Source organism: Ranitomeya variabilis, chromosome 7 (assembly GCF_051348905.1).
Source record: "Ranitomeya variabilis isolate aRanVar5 chromosome 7, aRanVar5.hap1, whole genome shotgun sequence".
Taxonomy (NCBI): Eukaryota; Metazoa; Chordata; class Amphibia; order Anura; family Dendrobatidae; genus Ranitomeya; species Ranitomeya variabilis.
Window position 1 is genome coordinate 81955813 of NC_135238.1, and position 15889 is coordinate 81971701.

Below are 15889 nucleotides of genomic sequence, written 5' to 3' on the forward strand. Positions count from 1 at the left end.
ATCCTGTATGACACTTGATACAGCGATATGTCCTATTGCTGGTGGGGACTGAAGGCTTCCCATTGATGAGGATGTGGAGGCACTGAATAGGTGTCATCAAGTGTAGAGACTATTACCTATAAAAATAAGTCTGCTTTTGGTGGTGCATTATTGCATGCGGATTGACTCAGTAGGCCATAAAATGCATCTAAAGACCCTGTCCACAACTGCTGCTGTCAATGGTGGAGAGTAACTTGCAGCACAATGTCAATTACAAGGAGCAGACCTTGGTCTTTGCCACATAATAATAATAATAATAATAATAATAATAATAATAATAATTTTATTTATATAGCGCCAACATATTCCGCAGCGCTTTACAATAATAGAGGGGACTTGTACAGACAATAGACATTACAGCATAACAGAAATCACAGTTCAAAATAGATACCAGGAGGAATGAGGGCCCTGCTCGCAAGCTTACAAACTATGAGGAAAAGGGGAGACACGAGAGGTGGATGGTAACAATTGCTTTAGTTATTTGGACCAGCCATAGTGTAAGGCTCAGGTGTTCATGTAAAGCTGCATGAACCAGTTAACTGCCTAAGTATGTAGCAGTACAGACACAGAGGGCTATTAACTGCATAAAGTGTATGAGAACATGATGCGAGGAACCTAATTATGGTTTTGTTTATTTTTTATTTTATTTTTTTAAATGGGCCACACAGGGATAGTTAGGTAAGTGTGTTGAGGCGGTAGGCAAGTCTGAACAAATGAGTTTTTAGGGCACGCTTAAAACTGTGGGGATTGCGTATTAATATTAACCTAGGTAGTGCATTCCAAAGAATCGGTGCAGCACGTGTAAAGTCTTGGAGACGGGAGTGGGAGGTTCTGATTATTGAGGATGCTAACCTGAGGTCATTAGCGGAGCGGAGGGCATGGGTAGGGTGGTAGACTGAGACCAGAGAGGAGATGTAGGGTGGTGCTGAGCCATGGAGTGCTTTGTGGATGAGAGTAGTAGTTTTGTACTGGATTCTGGAGTAGATGGTTAGCCAATGTAATGACTGGCACAAGGTAGAGGCAACGGTGTAATGGTTGGTGAGGAATATGATCCTGGCTGCAGCATTCAGGACAGATTGGAGTGGGGAGAGTTTGGTAAGAGGGAGGCCGATTAGTAGAGAGTTACAATAGAGAGTTACAATAGTCCAGACGAGAATGAATAAGTGAAACAGTAAGAGTTTTTGCAGAGTCGAAAGTAAGAAAAGGGCAAATTCTAAAAATGTTTTTGAGATGCAGACAAGAAGAGCGAGCCAGTGATCGGATGTGGGGGGTGAATGAAAGCTCGGAATCAAGTATGACCCCAAGGCAGCGGGCATGTTGCTTTGGAGTAATGGTGGAACCGCACACGGAGATGGCAATGTCAGGCAAAGGTAGGTAGGTTAGTAGAGGGAGAGAACATGAGGAGTTCATTTTTTGACAGGTTCAGTTTCAGATAGATTGAGGACATGATGTTAGAGACAGCGGTAAGACAATCACTGGTGTTTCCTAAAAAGGTCGGAGTGATATCAGGAGGAGAAATGTATAATTGGGTGTCATCAGCATAGAGATGGTACTAGAAACCAAATCTACTGATTGTCCAATAGGGGCAGTATACAAAGAGAAGACGAGGGGGCCTAGGACTGATGCTTGAGGAACCCCAACAGTAAGGGGAAGGTGAGAGGAGGAGGAACCAGCAAAAGATACAGTGAAGGATCGGTCATAGAGATAGGAGGAGAACCAGGAGAGAACGGTGTCCTTGAGGCCAATGGAGCGGAGCATAGTGAGGAGGAGCTGATGATCCACAGTGTCGAATGCTGCGGAGAGATCCAAGAGAATTAGCATGGAGTAGTGACCATTAGATTTAGCTGTTGATAGGTCATTAGAGACTTTAGTGAGGGCAGTTTCAATAGAGTGTAAAGAGCGAAAACCAGATTGAAGAGGGTTGAGAAGAGAGTTATCTGAGAGATAGTGGGTAAGACGGGAGTGGACCAGACGTTCGAGGAGTTTAGAGATGAAGGGAAGATTAGAGACAGGTCTATAATTAGCGGCACAGTTTTGATCGAGGGATGGTTTTTTAAGTAATGGATGTATGATGGCATGCTTAAATGAGGATGGAAAAATACCGGAAGTGTGAGAAAGGTTGAATATTTTTGTTAGGTGAGAGGGGACAGCCGGGGAAAGGGACTGGAGGATATGTGACGGAATGGGGTCACTGGTGCACTTTATACATAAAGGTATAAATCAGGGATGGATTTATTCAATAAACAATGGCAGTTAAGTATTTTACTTTGAGGCTGACATCATGTGATTCAAATCAGGCTTCCACACAATGGTTGAATGCATGTTTCTTGGGATTATGCTAGGGATGAGAAACATAGTTCATAGTCAATGTGAGCCAGGATGTGCGTGGCTTTTTTTAAAGCATTAGAGTCTGCACATTACATTAGTTTGGTCCTCTAGTAATATGGAAAAGGTAGAAAAAAATACAACAGTATTTACCAACGTGGTCACAAAACTAATGCACTTACAGGATGCAACATCACTCTTGATAAAGTCAAAAGCAACACAGGTGCAAACTACTCATGAAACAACCTCTCACACACCTACAAAATCAAGGAGGGAGTGGTCACCTAGTATTAGAAATGCAAAATGCATCTAATCGTATGGGCGTCATAAATAGGCTGTAAGCCAGACACTGTGCACTACATCTGTGTGACTGGCGCCCTATCCAAGCCTTATCCATGCAACCAGCCCCTCCTTGAAATAGTTGCTGTGTGAGTGGTTGATTGTTTCATCAGTATTTTGCACTTGCTTTGCCTCCGCCTTTATCAAGGGAGTCTCCTGCATTCTGCACGTGCATTAATTTTCTGACCGGTGTTAGTAAATACAGCTGTCTTTTTTCTGCTATGGTTTTTGAAATTGCTGTGTCCTATTTGCTGTGTTTCTGGTAAAAGGGAAAGGAATTCCCCCATCCAAGATGCCCGCGCATGGGACTCATCATCATAATAAGCACCAGAGCTTCCAGGCACTCTTGAGCCTTCCACACTAACATCAATCATGGCATCACCTACTTCTTTGCTGACCTCAATAGAAGCAGATCTTCCACCATAAAATCTGCTAGCTGCACCAATATAGTCTTTAATGCAGCTTCCACCATCCCTCTCTATAGCACTATGTCTTCAACGCATGAATTTGGGTCCCAGTCAACAACAGCATTATTCTTGAGTTTGCTCACAGTTGTTTCATTGAGGGATGGGTCATTAGCTCCTTGCCACCACACCTGCTTCTAATTTCTAGATTTGCTCTAACTCAGGAGTTCTAAAACCACTGCCAGTGACCCTATCATCAGAGACAGCAACACAGCAAGGTCTGTCAACGGAGAAGTCCGGAAGATCTTCTCTGTGGATATGAATCAGCAGAATCGCTGGCTGAAGTTGTCTGCGATGGCGCCTGATAGAACAGGCAAGTAGTTAGCAACTAAATGCCTGTTAAGTCTTAGGCCCATAGTAAAAGGATAATGATCTGGGCTTGTTTTTCAGGAGTTGGCCCAAGCCTCTTAGCTCAAGCAAAGACATTTGGACAACTGTAGATTGCAAATGCGTGGGAACAGATTGGTGAAGGCCATTTACAGTTTCATCACGGCTATGCCCCAGTGATATTAAAGTCCATAAAAGTTGGTGAATTTGAAGTGTAAGATATTGCCTTGTCCACACAGGACCCAAAATGAAATGTAGATTGTGAACTAAACCATTTAGCCCAACATCAGTATTTTTAGCTGCAAAAGGGGCCAACTCTTCATTACTGCCTATGGATTTAGAAGGGGCTGTCATAAAAGCCCTTGTAGGTGTAATGAGAAGTTGCTCCAATAATTTTGTCAGTAGAGTGTATTTTGTGATGCAAAATGAAAGGAACAAAAATATATTATTACAAGGTTAGAAGTTTTATGGACACCAGTTGAAAGTATTTTTTATTTACATGTGTTGGTGATAAAGATGTAAAGTGTTTTTTCAATATAGTCACTAGTTTACAAATATTTTGCCACAAAATAGAATACCGGTATGTTATTTTGAGCTGCAGAATATAAGCCATTAACCAACTTTCCATTGTTGCCTCAGTTTTATATAAAATGTGTCTCCCCTGTGTTCCATTTTTCTTGAATATAAATGTGAATCATAAGCAGACAGTTTAATTAGTGCTCGTTACTATGTATTCAGAATAATCTTGCTAAAGGGAATATATTATGGAAATGTTCTGTTATAAAGCTTTATATGTGTGGTGGTTGTCAGAAATGCAAACTATTAATAAATCAGGGCAAGGAGTCAATTTCTAAGGGTTACTGAAATAAATTACCTATTAATATTTGGTCTTTACTACTTAGAAAGCGTGGGACACTTCAGGCGTTAAATAAAATGAGGAACGGTGTTATGAAATGGTGTAAGCGTGGGGATTAATTATGAATGAGAACATGGAGAATAAGGATGTGTAATTGTGTTTGGGGCGGTGTACTATGAATGAGTTTATGTAGACACATTAAAGACTGACAGGGAGAACATCGGTGTAATCTGTGTCTCGTTACTCTAAGCAGTCCTGCCAAGTGAATTTATATGAATTGGATTCTCATTGGCCATTGGAAACACGGCTGCCATTTCATACGCTTCACCAGCTTGTGTTTAGTATAGAATTACTGTCCGTCATTATGGTTTTTTGAGAAACTTGAATGCAAGTTTAATTATATTTTGTTTGAAGGTGTCAATCATGGAGATCATGTCTAAAGTATTGAAGGAGTTCTGCTAATTTCCTTACAGCAGTAGAGTTGAAAGAGCCTGAAGACCCACCTCTTCCGACAAGCCTACAACCTGCAGTAACCACCGATCGACCAAACCACTGCACGACCAGCTCTATCCTCACCTACTGTATCCTCATCCATCCCTTGTAGATTGTGAGCCCTCGCGGGCAGGGTCCTCTCTCCTCCTGTACCAGTTATGACTTGTATTGTTTAAGATTATTGTACTTGTTTTTATTATGTACACCCCTCCTCACATGTAAAGCGCCATGGAATAAATGGTGCTATAACAATAAATAATAATAATAATAATAATAATAATGTAGAAGTAATTGACTCCAATGTTGTTTGTAATATGTTTATGATTGTTTTTAATTGAAGGGATATCCGTGGCTATAATATTGATGGCCATTTATTAGGGTAGGTGGAGACAACCATAATTTTGGTCTGAGTGTGATCTGACAATTAACAATATCTATCATCTCAAACGAATAGGGAATCCTCACAACTAAAACATAGAACCCTAAAAACAACTTTTAATCGATATGCATAAAAAAGGAAATAAAAAACATAACTGAAGTAACAATATGGTAATACTCCTACTACTGCAATAATCCCACTCATAAGTGATAGGAACTGCACATCAACAATCAGGGATCGGGTGAAAAGAATATACATACACAGATAGACATGTAAGCATATCTATAAAACTTCACATGACTGATACATCCATGATTCTTGCTCATTTCTAGAATATACAGTGGTTCTTTAAGGCTTGTGAAAAAATTTTGACACCAGCCTGATATGCGTTTGCTAGTTATCCCTACACAGGGGTTGCGATTTTAATACCTAATAAAAAGTATTTTCAACTAAAGATCCTGAAGCTAGAATTCATTTCTTTTCCTTCCATCGTTTCTTCTGCGGCACCACCGGTCTCTGTACAACGGACTTTCATATGGCTGAGATGACTTATTTGCTTTTTTTTGTTGAAAGCTTGTGAACCTTTACAAATTTTCTTTATTTCTGCATTATATTTCTACACGAGTCCTAAAAGTAGATAAAGAGAACCAAATAAGTAAAAATTATATTAGACTTTGTCATTTTTTTTAAATTGGGAAAATAATCCAGTATCAAACGTCTGTGAGTCTACAGACAAAAAGCAAACAAAAATAAAAAAGATACACAGCTGAGGAAGAGGCCGGTGCCACGTCGAAATGTGTAGTCTTTTACTTTTGTACTCTTTTAACACATTTTTTTAAATAAAAAGAGCTATTGCAGCCATTGAGGTGAGCCTTCTTCCAGTCGACCCAATGGTTACTGTCTATGGGCCTGTGCACACATTGCAGATTTGTCTCATTTTTGTAGCATCTTTTTCTGCACAGATTTGTTACTAAACCTGAAGGGTTTGTTGATGCCAGCACAGTGAAAATACTGAAGTCTAATGCAGACGTTGCTTATTTGTGACTTGCAAATTTGGGGCAGATTAAAATCTACAACATGTTAATTCTTTCAGCATTTTTGCTGCAGATTTCCCCGTACTAATGAGTGGGATGGGAAAAAAAATCTGAAACTAAACCTTATGTAAAAAAACCCCATAAAAATGCAGCAAACATTCACCTTCTTATGCTGAAAAAAAATGCAGAAATGGTGCAAAAATTTCTGCACCCAATACTTAATGTGTAAATCACAACGGAACTGGAGAGCAATTAATGCAAAATAGGGTTTATCTGGGATAAAAAGGTATAAAAATCGAGGATGCTTACTCACCTTATATTGTTACAATTGCAGCACTTTCAAAGGGAGTACCAGCTGCTGTAAACCAGGGGTCACAAAGCAGAAGGTGGTAGAAGTTTGAGATATTGAGAGATGAATGTGATTGTGTCCTGAAGAAGAAGTTGGATAGCTACGAAATGCGTAGATTTTACACCAAGAAATAAAATCACTTTTATTCAAATTCATCTCTTGATTCCATTCGTGGGATATCACCAGCAGCGCAGGAAAAGCCACCCATCTCCTTACTAAACACTTAATGTGTGCACATACCCTCACGGTTCCATCTGAGATGCCTTCACAGTAGTCAGTTTTTTCTACCTGAAAATGTGGCAGAAGTATGTGAACTTTTACTTTCAGTATATTGTATGGTTGCCTGATGCAGCAATAACAGCAGGTGAAAGTTGTTTTATGATTAGTTCAGCACATCTACTCAAATTTAGACAGAAATATGTCTAAAGTGTCTAAATTCTAAAGTGTTGACAAACTTTCAAGCACCACTGTTCCCGAATGTCTTTCTACAAACTCTACAACTGCCGTGCTATTTAGAATCCTGGGGTCTTCTTATGTGACAGGGTGTCCACAAATATTAGGCCTATGGTCTGAAGTCCATATAAATATATTACTGCTTTGTGGTGAAACACTGTTGCAGAATTGGCAGGTCACACCCTGGATATTGCTTGTAATCTCTCTCTCTATATATACACATCAGAAAGAATGAATATGAGAAGCTGGAGAAATACCAGGGCCTCAAAGGAGAACCGGAGATGTGGAAGGTGAAGGCTACAGGGATTCCAGTGGTGATAGGAGCATTTGGAGCAGTGACCCCTAAATTGGGAAAATGGCTACAACAGAACCCAGGTGCAACATCTGAACTCTCTGTCGAGAAAAGCGCAATGCTGGGAACAACTAAGACGCTGCGCAGAACCCTCAAACTACCAGGCCTTTGGTGGAGGACCCGAGAATGAGAAAGGACAACAAAGACCACCAGCATTGGGGGGTGAGAAGGAAGTTTTATATATATTTTAGTGTGGCAGGGTTGGATCAGTGTGACAGACAGTGACAACAGGGAAATTTCACAGCAAACATGTTTTTTAATGTCCACACTCACACAGTGTACAACACACGGTATCCTCCGGATCGCAGCCGGGAAACAAGACAGTCCGTGTGAATCCGGTTACCGAGGGCGACGGCACCACCATATTATGCTGTGGGGTGCCAGGAGTTCGCTCTGCTGGCTCTGTGTTAAACCACACAGGCTGAGCTTCTGCTGTGCCAACTGCTCCGCAAGTTGCAAACTGAGGGATTGCAACATCAGTTAGGACTGCTCTATATGGGTATACCTTGACGTTTGGTGGAGCAGCTTAGTATACATTTTTTGCAAAAAACGTATCAACCAAATACCCTGTTTTTTACATCTTTTTACTTGCACTTGCTGATTACTGTGATTTTTCTTCAATGGAGTGTTTTTGGTTTTACTGTGCTCTTTTGTGTCTTCAAGTTACAAACTCCAACCTGACACAACCCAAACTCTATACTGCAGGGATTTTAACACTCAACCAGTGGCCGTAGGCCACATGGAGAACCCTGCCGGAGGAAAACGGACCGGCCCACCTACCTTCCTGTAGTCCGTTTAAAAAATAAAAGCCCATAACGGGTTTTCCTGATCAATGCCTTGGCCAAATAGCTTGACCAGGTCCACACTTAGGGTACTGTCACACTCTGCAACTTTCCAACGATCATGACCAGTGATACGACCTGGCCGTGATCGTTGGAAAGTCGTTGTGTGGTCGCTGGAGAGCTGTCACGCAGACCGCTCTCCAGCGACCAACGATGCCGAGGTCCCGGGTAACCAGGGTAAACATCGGGTTACTAAGCGCAGGGCCGCGCTTAGTAACCCAATGTTTACCCTGGTTACCAGCGTAAAAGTAAAAAAAAACAAACCGTACATACTCACATTCCGGTGTCCTTCAGGTCCCTTGCCGTCTGCTTCCCGCTCTGACTGAGTGCCGCCGTAAAGTGAAAGCAGATCACAGCGGTGACGTCACCGCTGTGATCTGCTCTTACTTTCCGGCCGGCAGTCAGTCAGAGCGGGAAGCAGACGGCAAGGGACCTGAAGGACACCGGAATGTGAGTATGTACGGTTTTTTTTTTTTTACTTTTACGCTGGTAACCAGGGTAAACATCGGGCCTGCGCTTAGTAACCCGATGTTTACCCTGGTTACAAGCGAACGCATCGCTGGATCGCTGTCACACACAACGATCCAGCGATGACAGCGGGAGATCCAGCTACGAAATAAAGTTTCAAACGATCTGCTACAACGTACGATTCTCAGCGGGGTCCCTGATCGCTGCTGCGTGTCAGACACAGCGATATCGTATGGATATCGCTGGAACGTCACGGATCGTACCGTCGTAGCGATCAAAGTGCCACTGTGTGACAGTACCCTTACTTTTACTTTGCCCTGTGACTCACAGGCGTCCTGCTGTGAATACAAGGCACTCCAGTGAGTCTACACTGGGGCAGAATGCTTGAGACACACTGGGGCAGAATGCTGGACACACACTGGGGCAGAATGCTGGAGACACACTGTGGCAGATTGCTGGAGACACACTGGGGCAGAATGCTTGAGACACACTGGGGCAGAATGCTGGACACACACTGGGGCAGAATGCTGGAGACACACTGGGGCAGAATGCTGGACACACACTGGGGCAGAATGCTGGAGACACACTGGGGGCAGATTGCTGGACACACACTGGGGCAGATTGCTGGAGACACACTGGGGCAGAATGCTGGAGACACACTGGGGCAGAATGCTGGAGACACACTGGGGCAGAATGCTGGAGACACACTGGGGGCAGATTGCTGGACACACACTGGGGCAGATTGCTGGAGACACACTGGGGCAGAATGCTGGAGACACACTGCTCCTGTGGAGCCCATGGATCAGTGATAACTTGTTTTATCAAGAACCACATTAATGTAAACTACCGTAATTATACATCCCAGTTTACAGCCGATGCTCCACTATAATGACAGATATTTGCATATAGCTGCAGGGTGGGCCCCTAGAGTCCATTCCTCTGGTGGGCCCCAGACACCCCAGTCCGACGCTGCTCACAGACATACAAATATAAATACCTATCTAAACATTCATACATATCCAGATATGAAACCACCAACACTCCAGTCTCCCAGTGCAACCGGAGACGCTATATTGCTTATGCGTTACAATTAGAACGCAATAGCGTCATCGGTGTGACCTGGAGATTACAATATAGGCCGCAGTAGCGTCCTCTAATAACCACGGTGACGTTGATGCGTCGTGGGCGTGGTTTACGGCGCTGATGCGTTGTGGGCGTGTTAAAGGACAGTGCTGCGGCCTTGCTTTTACCTAGTGGCGGCAAAATGGCGGCCAGGCGACGTGCAACACCTTGGGGTGACGCAGAAGTACGTTACCTAATAGCTCAGGTAGATGCCTGTGATTATGCGTGTCATAATCAGCAACAACATCCCGTCCTTCATAAGCAGGCTGTGCTGCGGAGGATCAGTCGGGGCCTAGCACAGAGATTTGGAGTGCAGCGCTCCAGTACCCAGATCCGGAAGAAGCTGGCGGATCTGCAGTACAGGTCCAGTGAACGCCTAGCCAGCATCCGGTCACAGAGCCTTCCACATCGTGGTGAGTGTTGTTAAGATAGGTTAGCATAGTATATGGCCACGACCGTTTTGAGTGTTTCTGCTGCCCTTGGCAAATTTTGTGCTGCCTCCCCAGTTGATGAGTATGCACAGACTGTCAGCACATTCATGGCAGATCCAACAGTTTTTGGGTGGCGTGCACCCAACGTCAGACACACCGTTGTAAAATGAGGGGCATGTATACACACATATACGTATACACCCCACAGTGCTCCATCTTGTATATTGGCAGCACATAATGCTCGGCTCCGCACGCCCCGTACGTACACACCCGGCTCGGCTCGGCACGCCTTGTACACGCCCGGCTGTAAAATGAGGGGCATGTATACACACATATACGTATACACCTCACAGTGCTCCATCTTGTATATTGGCAGCACATAATGCTCGGCTCCGCACGCCCCGTACGTACACACCCGGCTCGGCTCGGCACGCCTTGTACACGCCCGGCTGTAAAATGAGGGGCATGTATACACACATATACGTATACACCTCACAGTGCTCCATCTTGTATATTGGCAGCACATAATGCTCGGCTCCGCACGCCCCGTACGTACACACCCGGCTCGGCTCGGCACGCCTTGTACACGCCCGGCTGTAAAATGAGGGGCATGTATACACACATATACGTATACACCTCACAGTGCTCCATCTTGTATATTGGCAGCACATAATGCTCGGCTCCGCACGCCCCGTACGTACACACCCGGCTCGGCTCGGCACGCCTTGTACACGCCCGGCTGTAAAATGAGGGGCATGTATACACACATATACGTATACACCTCACAGTGCTCCATCTTGTATATTGGCAGCACATAATGCTCGGCTCCGCACGCCCCGTACGTACACACCCGGCTTGGCTCGGCATGCCTTGTACACGCCCGGCTGTAAAATGAGGGGCATGTATACACACATATACGTATACACCTCACAGTGCTCCATCTTGTATATTGGCAGCACATAATGCTCGGCTCCGCACGCCTCGTACGTACACACCCGGCTCGGCTCGGCTCCGCACGCCTCGGACACACCCGGCTACGCTCTGTGTTTCTCGTGCACACCCGGCACTGCACAGTCCTGCATACAATGAGGCCCCTGATCATATGACCCAAAATACGGCCCAGTATATGGCGGCACATTTGTTACAACAGTAATTACAGTGCAGCACCTCAGGTATGTAATAATGTTATAATTTATTTTTTCTCCAGCCCCAGCTGACCCAGAGCCCCAGCAGGAGTCAACGACAGGCTCGTCAACAACAGGGTCACCAGCATCACTCCGTGACATGGGTGAAGCCTTGTCCCCCGGTAATTCTTGCACTTAAAAAAAAGGTCCATACAGCTTGTAAAGGATAGGATTGTCGTGTACTATAAAGTGTTGTATCTTTCCCTAGGCGGTGATGCCAGAGGATCCGGGTGGTCCCTTAGTTCTTCATCACCCGATTTACCCGGAAATCGTAAGTGTTAAATAACAAACACGTACATGATAGTTAAAGGCCCCGTCTCACATAGCGAGGTCGCTAGCGAGATCGCTGCTGAGTTACAAGTTTTGTGACGCAACAGTGACCTCAGTAGCGATCTCGCTATGTGTGACACGTACCAGTGATCAGGCCCCTGGTGTGAGATCGCTGGTCGTGTCGGAAAGGCCTGGACCTTTTTTTGGTCGTTGAGGTCCCGCTGACATCGCTGAATCGGTGTGTGTGACACCGATCCAGCGATGTCTTCACTGTTAACCAGGGTAAACATCGGGTTACTAAGCGTGGCCCTGCGCTTAGTAACCCGATGTTTACCCTGGTTACCAGCGTAAATGTAAAAAAAACCAAACAGTACATACTCACCATCTGATGTCCGTCAGGTCCCTTGCCGTCTGCTTCCTGCTGTGACTGACTGCCGCCGTACAGTGAGAGCACAGCACAGCAGTGACGTCACCGCTGCGCTCTGCTCTCACTGTACGGCGGCACTGTCAGAGCAGGAAGTAGACGGCAAGGGACCTGACGGACACCGAAAGGCGAGTATGTACTGTTTTTTTTTTTTGGGTAACCAGGGTAAACATCGGGTTACTAAGCGCGGCCCTGCGCTTAGTAACCCGATGTTTACCCTGGTTACCCGGGTGCTGCAGGGGGACTTCGGCATAGTTGAAGACAGTTTCAACGATGCCGAAGTCGTTCCCCTGATCGTTGGTCGCTGGAGAGAGCTGTCTGTGTGACAGCTCCCCAGCGACCACACAACGACTTACCAACGATCACGGCCAGGTCGTATCGCTGGTTGTGATCGTTGGTAAATCGCTATGTGAGACGGGGCCTTTAGATGCAAGTACAAACTAAGTTTTACCTTTCCCTCCATAGAAATCCCAACATTAGAGGACCTCCAGGCATCACACAGGAGGATGATGGCGACACAGGGGACACTGGCTGAGCAAGTCAAAGAGCACGGAGTGATGCTGGCTCATTTTGTGGCTGCACAACAGCAGAGCGGCAGCCATTAATTTTTTTTTTGTTGATGGTTTTTTACTATTTAAGTTTATTAGGTTGTTGTTATCTTTAATATTGTTTATAAAAAAAACTACAGTTTATATCCCCTGATGTGTACGCTTTGTTAAAAACAACAAACATGTTTCATCACTCACACTCATAATATATATGCAACTGTATACATGCACCCAGCCCATTACCCCGCCTACTAGACCTGCAAATAACTATATGCTGAATTCAGTAAAGCAGGCTGCAAGTTTGAATCATCAAAACAATTTTATTTATAACAATTATTAACATAAATTAACATTTTAATTTAACTCTTTAATAGATAAAAACTTAACTAGACAACAATTATACTTAGAACCAGAAATATTAAATGGAACTAAAGTTCTTCATAATGGTTTTCAACATTCGAAAATCCTTGGCTGGGCGGAGATGCTAATTGTCCAAGGAAAGAATGGGTATACCGGGGATATTGTGGTGGAGGGGCAAGCGGCATGTTTGGATGCGATCTAAATTGATGGTGTGCTGGTGTGCCACGCATTGCCTCAGGCGTTTCATTCATAGGGTGCCATGAACAAGGCTCACGGTCCATCAAACTGTGCACACGTGACCTTTCATCCAGCTGTCCCGCTGCCGCTTTGCTCAAAGTTTCGAAAATCACCCTCTCGGCATGGACCCTTTGTGTGGCTTGCAGCTTCCCTAGCCGATCAGCGGCAAAGGTGGCAAAGGTGTCCACAGTCCTGTTGCTCTGCTGGCTTAACATTTGTGTTGCCAAAGTGACCAACTCTGTCGATAGCGACACGGTGTCCTGTCTTCGACGACCATTGATAATCCGCCGTGGTACATAAGCTGAGTTGGGGGTAGAGGGTGCAGGGTCTTCACTAGACGCCTCAGTAGCCTCCGCCCGGCTCGGTTCATCTCTCAGCAGGTCGTCACTGGACGGGGTGGATAGATCATCATGCCGATCTTGCTGCAGGAACAGAAAATTAAGAATTAAGGGGAGGAACTAGTAGTACAGGATAGGATTTTTCATTCAACGGTATGAGCACTGAGTGGGGCCAAAAAGTAAAGGATTGTATTTATCTGAAGTGGAAGGGATAACTTGGAGAAAATGCAGCATAATAAAAGAGGGAAAAACTTAGTTACTATTTTCTACTCTACTATGTCATGAGAGACACAGTTTAAAAGCTTTTTACATGGAAGCAAGCAAAGAAGGTACTTACATCTCCAACAGGGGTGTCAGTCGGGATCACAGGGTCTACATCCGTGGTCTGCCGCATTGATGATGCCATTCTGCGCGGGAGCTCCTGGTCACGGGTGAAGCCAAGCAAGTCAAAGTACCATAATGATGGCACATAAACCTCGTCTGTGGCGGCACCAGACTTCTTGGACTTCACCACCTTGTTGAGCTCCTTTTTATATACTGTGCGTAGACCCTGGATTTTTTTGCGGACAACACTCTCATCCACCTTCTCGCTGGGGTCATGCCGCTTAAATAGAGCAACCAGTTGTGCAAATGCCTCCCTCTTCTTATTCCGGTTGCTGTAGTCAGCGGATTTAATCTGCCAAAGGCAGGGCAGGGATCGATACATATCAATTAGTTCCCGCACAAACTCCTCGGTATTGAAAGACATCTGAAAGAAAGAATAGCATACAGTGAGCATATATGGAAAATTTTTAACAACATTTTAAAAGAGTTATGTATGAGCCACACTACTGTGAATGTAAAATAGAGAACAATGTGCCTGGACTGCTAATAATATCTGCCAGTCTGCAGTCCCTCCTTCCAATAGTCCTCCACTGACCACACCAATGCTGCCTGTGTACCCCCGCCATGCAAATGGAACCGGCATAGAGCCAAATCTATTATTTAAAAAATAAGGCCTTGTAACCCTGTCTGCGGTTACTCTGTACCCACAAGACTACCTAAAATGGCTCCATGTGGAAAAGTATATGTACACACATACCAACAAAGGCCTCCCTCCCTCCTTCCAGAACAAAGATAGCAGATTAATAGGTACCCAGTGTACCATAGGGAATGGAAAGGAAATGGAAACGCATTTGAGACCCCAAATGATACTTACCGTGCACAAATAATAGATATCCGAAGAACCGTTGAAGAATACAAACGAATAGTAGTCGCAGGCCGGAGAACTCAACAACGATCTGCAATCCACCACGCGCTCAGGAACAAAGGACGGAAGAGCTATCGTGTCGCCTCATATGGCAACGCCGCCGACCAATCAGAACGCAGTAGCGACCACCAATCGTAACTGAATGGGGGCGGTACAGACAACTCAAAGGCACGCCTGTGTGACTACAACGTCACACAAGACGTCCCTCATCGAGGTCTGTATCGTTATAATAGCAGCCATGTGGCAGGGTCAAAACGACCAACGACATCGTTGTACAGGTCGCTACAGATCGCCGCATCGCTGCTGCGTCGTTGTGAAGATCGCACTGTTTGACATCTCACCAGCGACCTCACAGCGATGCAGCAACGATCCCGGACAGGTCGTATCGTTGTCGGGATCGCTTAAGCGTCGTTATGTGAGACAGGGCCTTAAGAGGAGTCCGTCCGCATCCTGGGGGATATAAATCGACCCTCGCATTGATCCCTCTCACTGCCTCACTATATATATATATATATATATATATATATATATATATATATATATATATATATATATATATATACAGTGTATATATATATATATATATATATATATATATATATATTTTTTTTTTTTAAGAAAAATGAACACTGTGTGAAATAACCTGTTCCTCTTAGTTGAGAATTGTGGTTATCATGATATTCAAAAGAATCTAGCACCTTCTTTTGCCATCTAATCTGAATGCAGCACAATGAATAGGCACACACCTTGATTCCAGGATTCCAGTGATGTGAACCCCTGCTGGGCTGCTTGCAGTAGTTTTAATATGCCGTAATCGCTGTTTTAGCAGTTTTACCAGAGAGATTAGCACTAGAGGACTAGTAAACCTACTGTCATGTACTCCTACATTCATGAGCTCTTTATAGCTTCATCCCAACCACCGATTGGCAGCTTTCTGCCTGTGCACAGCATATAAAAATTGCTGTCAATCAGTAATGTGGTCGGTGTTATAGACAACTCAGCATTCA

At 44.5% G+C, this 15889-nt stretch overlaps 2 protein-coding genes across 3 annotated transcripts; one reads left to right on the forward strand and one right to left on the reverse strand.

Moving 5' to 3' along the window:
* Positions 1-9939: 9939 nt before the first annotated feature.
* On the forward strand, positions 9940-12755 carry LOC143785023 (uncharacterized). The gene is made up of 4 exons (XM_077273669.1): positions 9940-10254; positions 11480-11578; positions 11665-11727; positions 12616-12755. Exons 1-4 carry the CDS (start codon positions 9984-9986, stop codon positions 12753-12755), a joined length of 573 nt encoding a protein of 190 aa, XP_077129784.1. The 5' UTR covers positions 9940-9983.
* Positions 12756-13118: 363 nt separating this feature from the next.
* On the reverse strand, positions 13119-15259 carry LOC143785021 (uncharacterized). Of its 2 annotated transcripts, XM_077273668.1 has the most exons (3): positions 14832-15259; positions 13971-14381; positions 13119-13717 (listed from the first exon to the last, which is right to left on the reverse strand). In XM_077273668.1, exons 2-3 carry the CDS (start codon positions 14379-14381, stop codon positions 13127-13129), a joined length of 1002 nt encoding a protein of 333 aa, XP_077129783.1. In that variant the 5' UTR covers positions 14832-15259; the 3' UTR covers positions 13119-13126. The 2 variants fall into 2 exon arrangements, with proteins under 2 accessions (XP_077129783.1, XP_077129782.1); XM_077273667.1 differs by lacking the exon at positions 14832-15259 and having other exon boundaries at positions 13971-14559.
* Between the last annotated feature and the right edge of the window lie 630 nt (positions 15260-15889).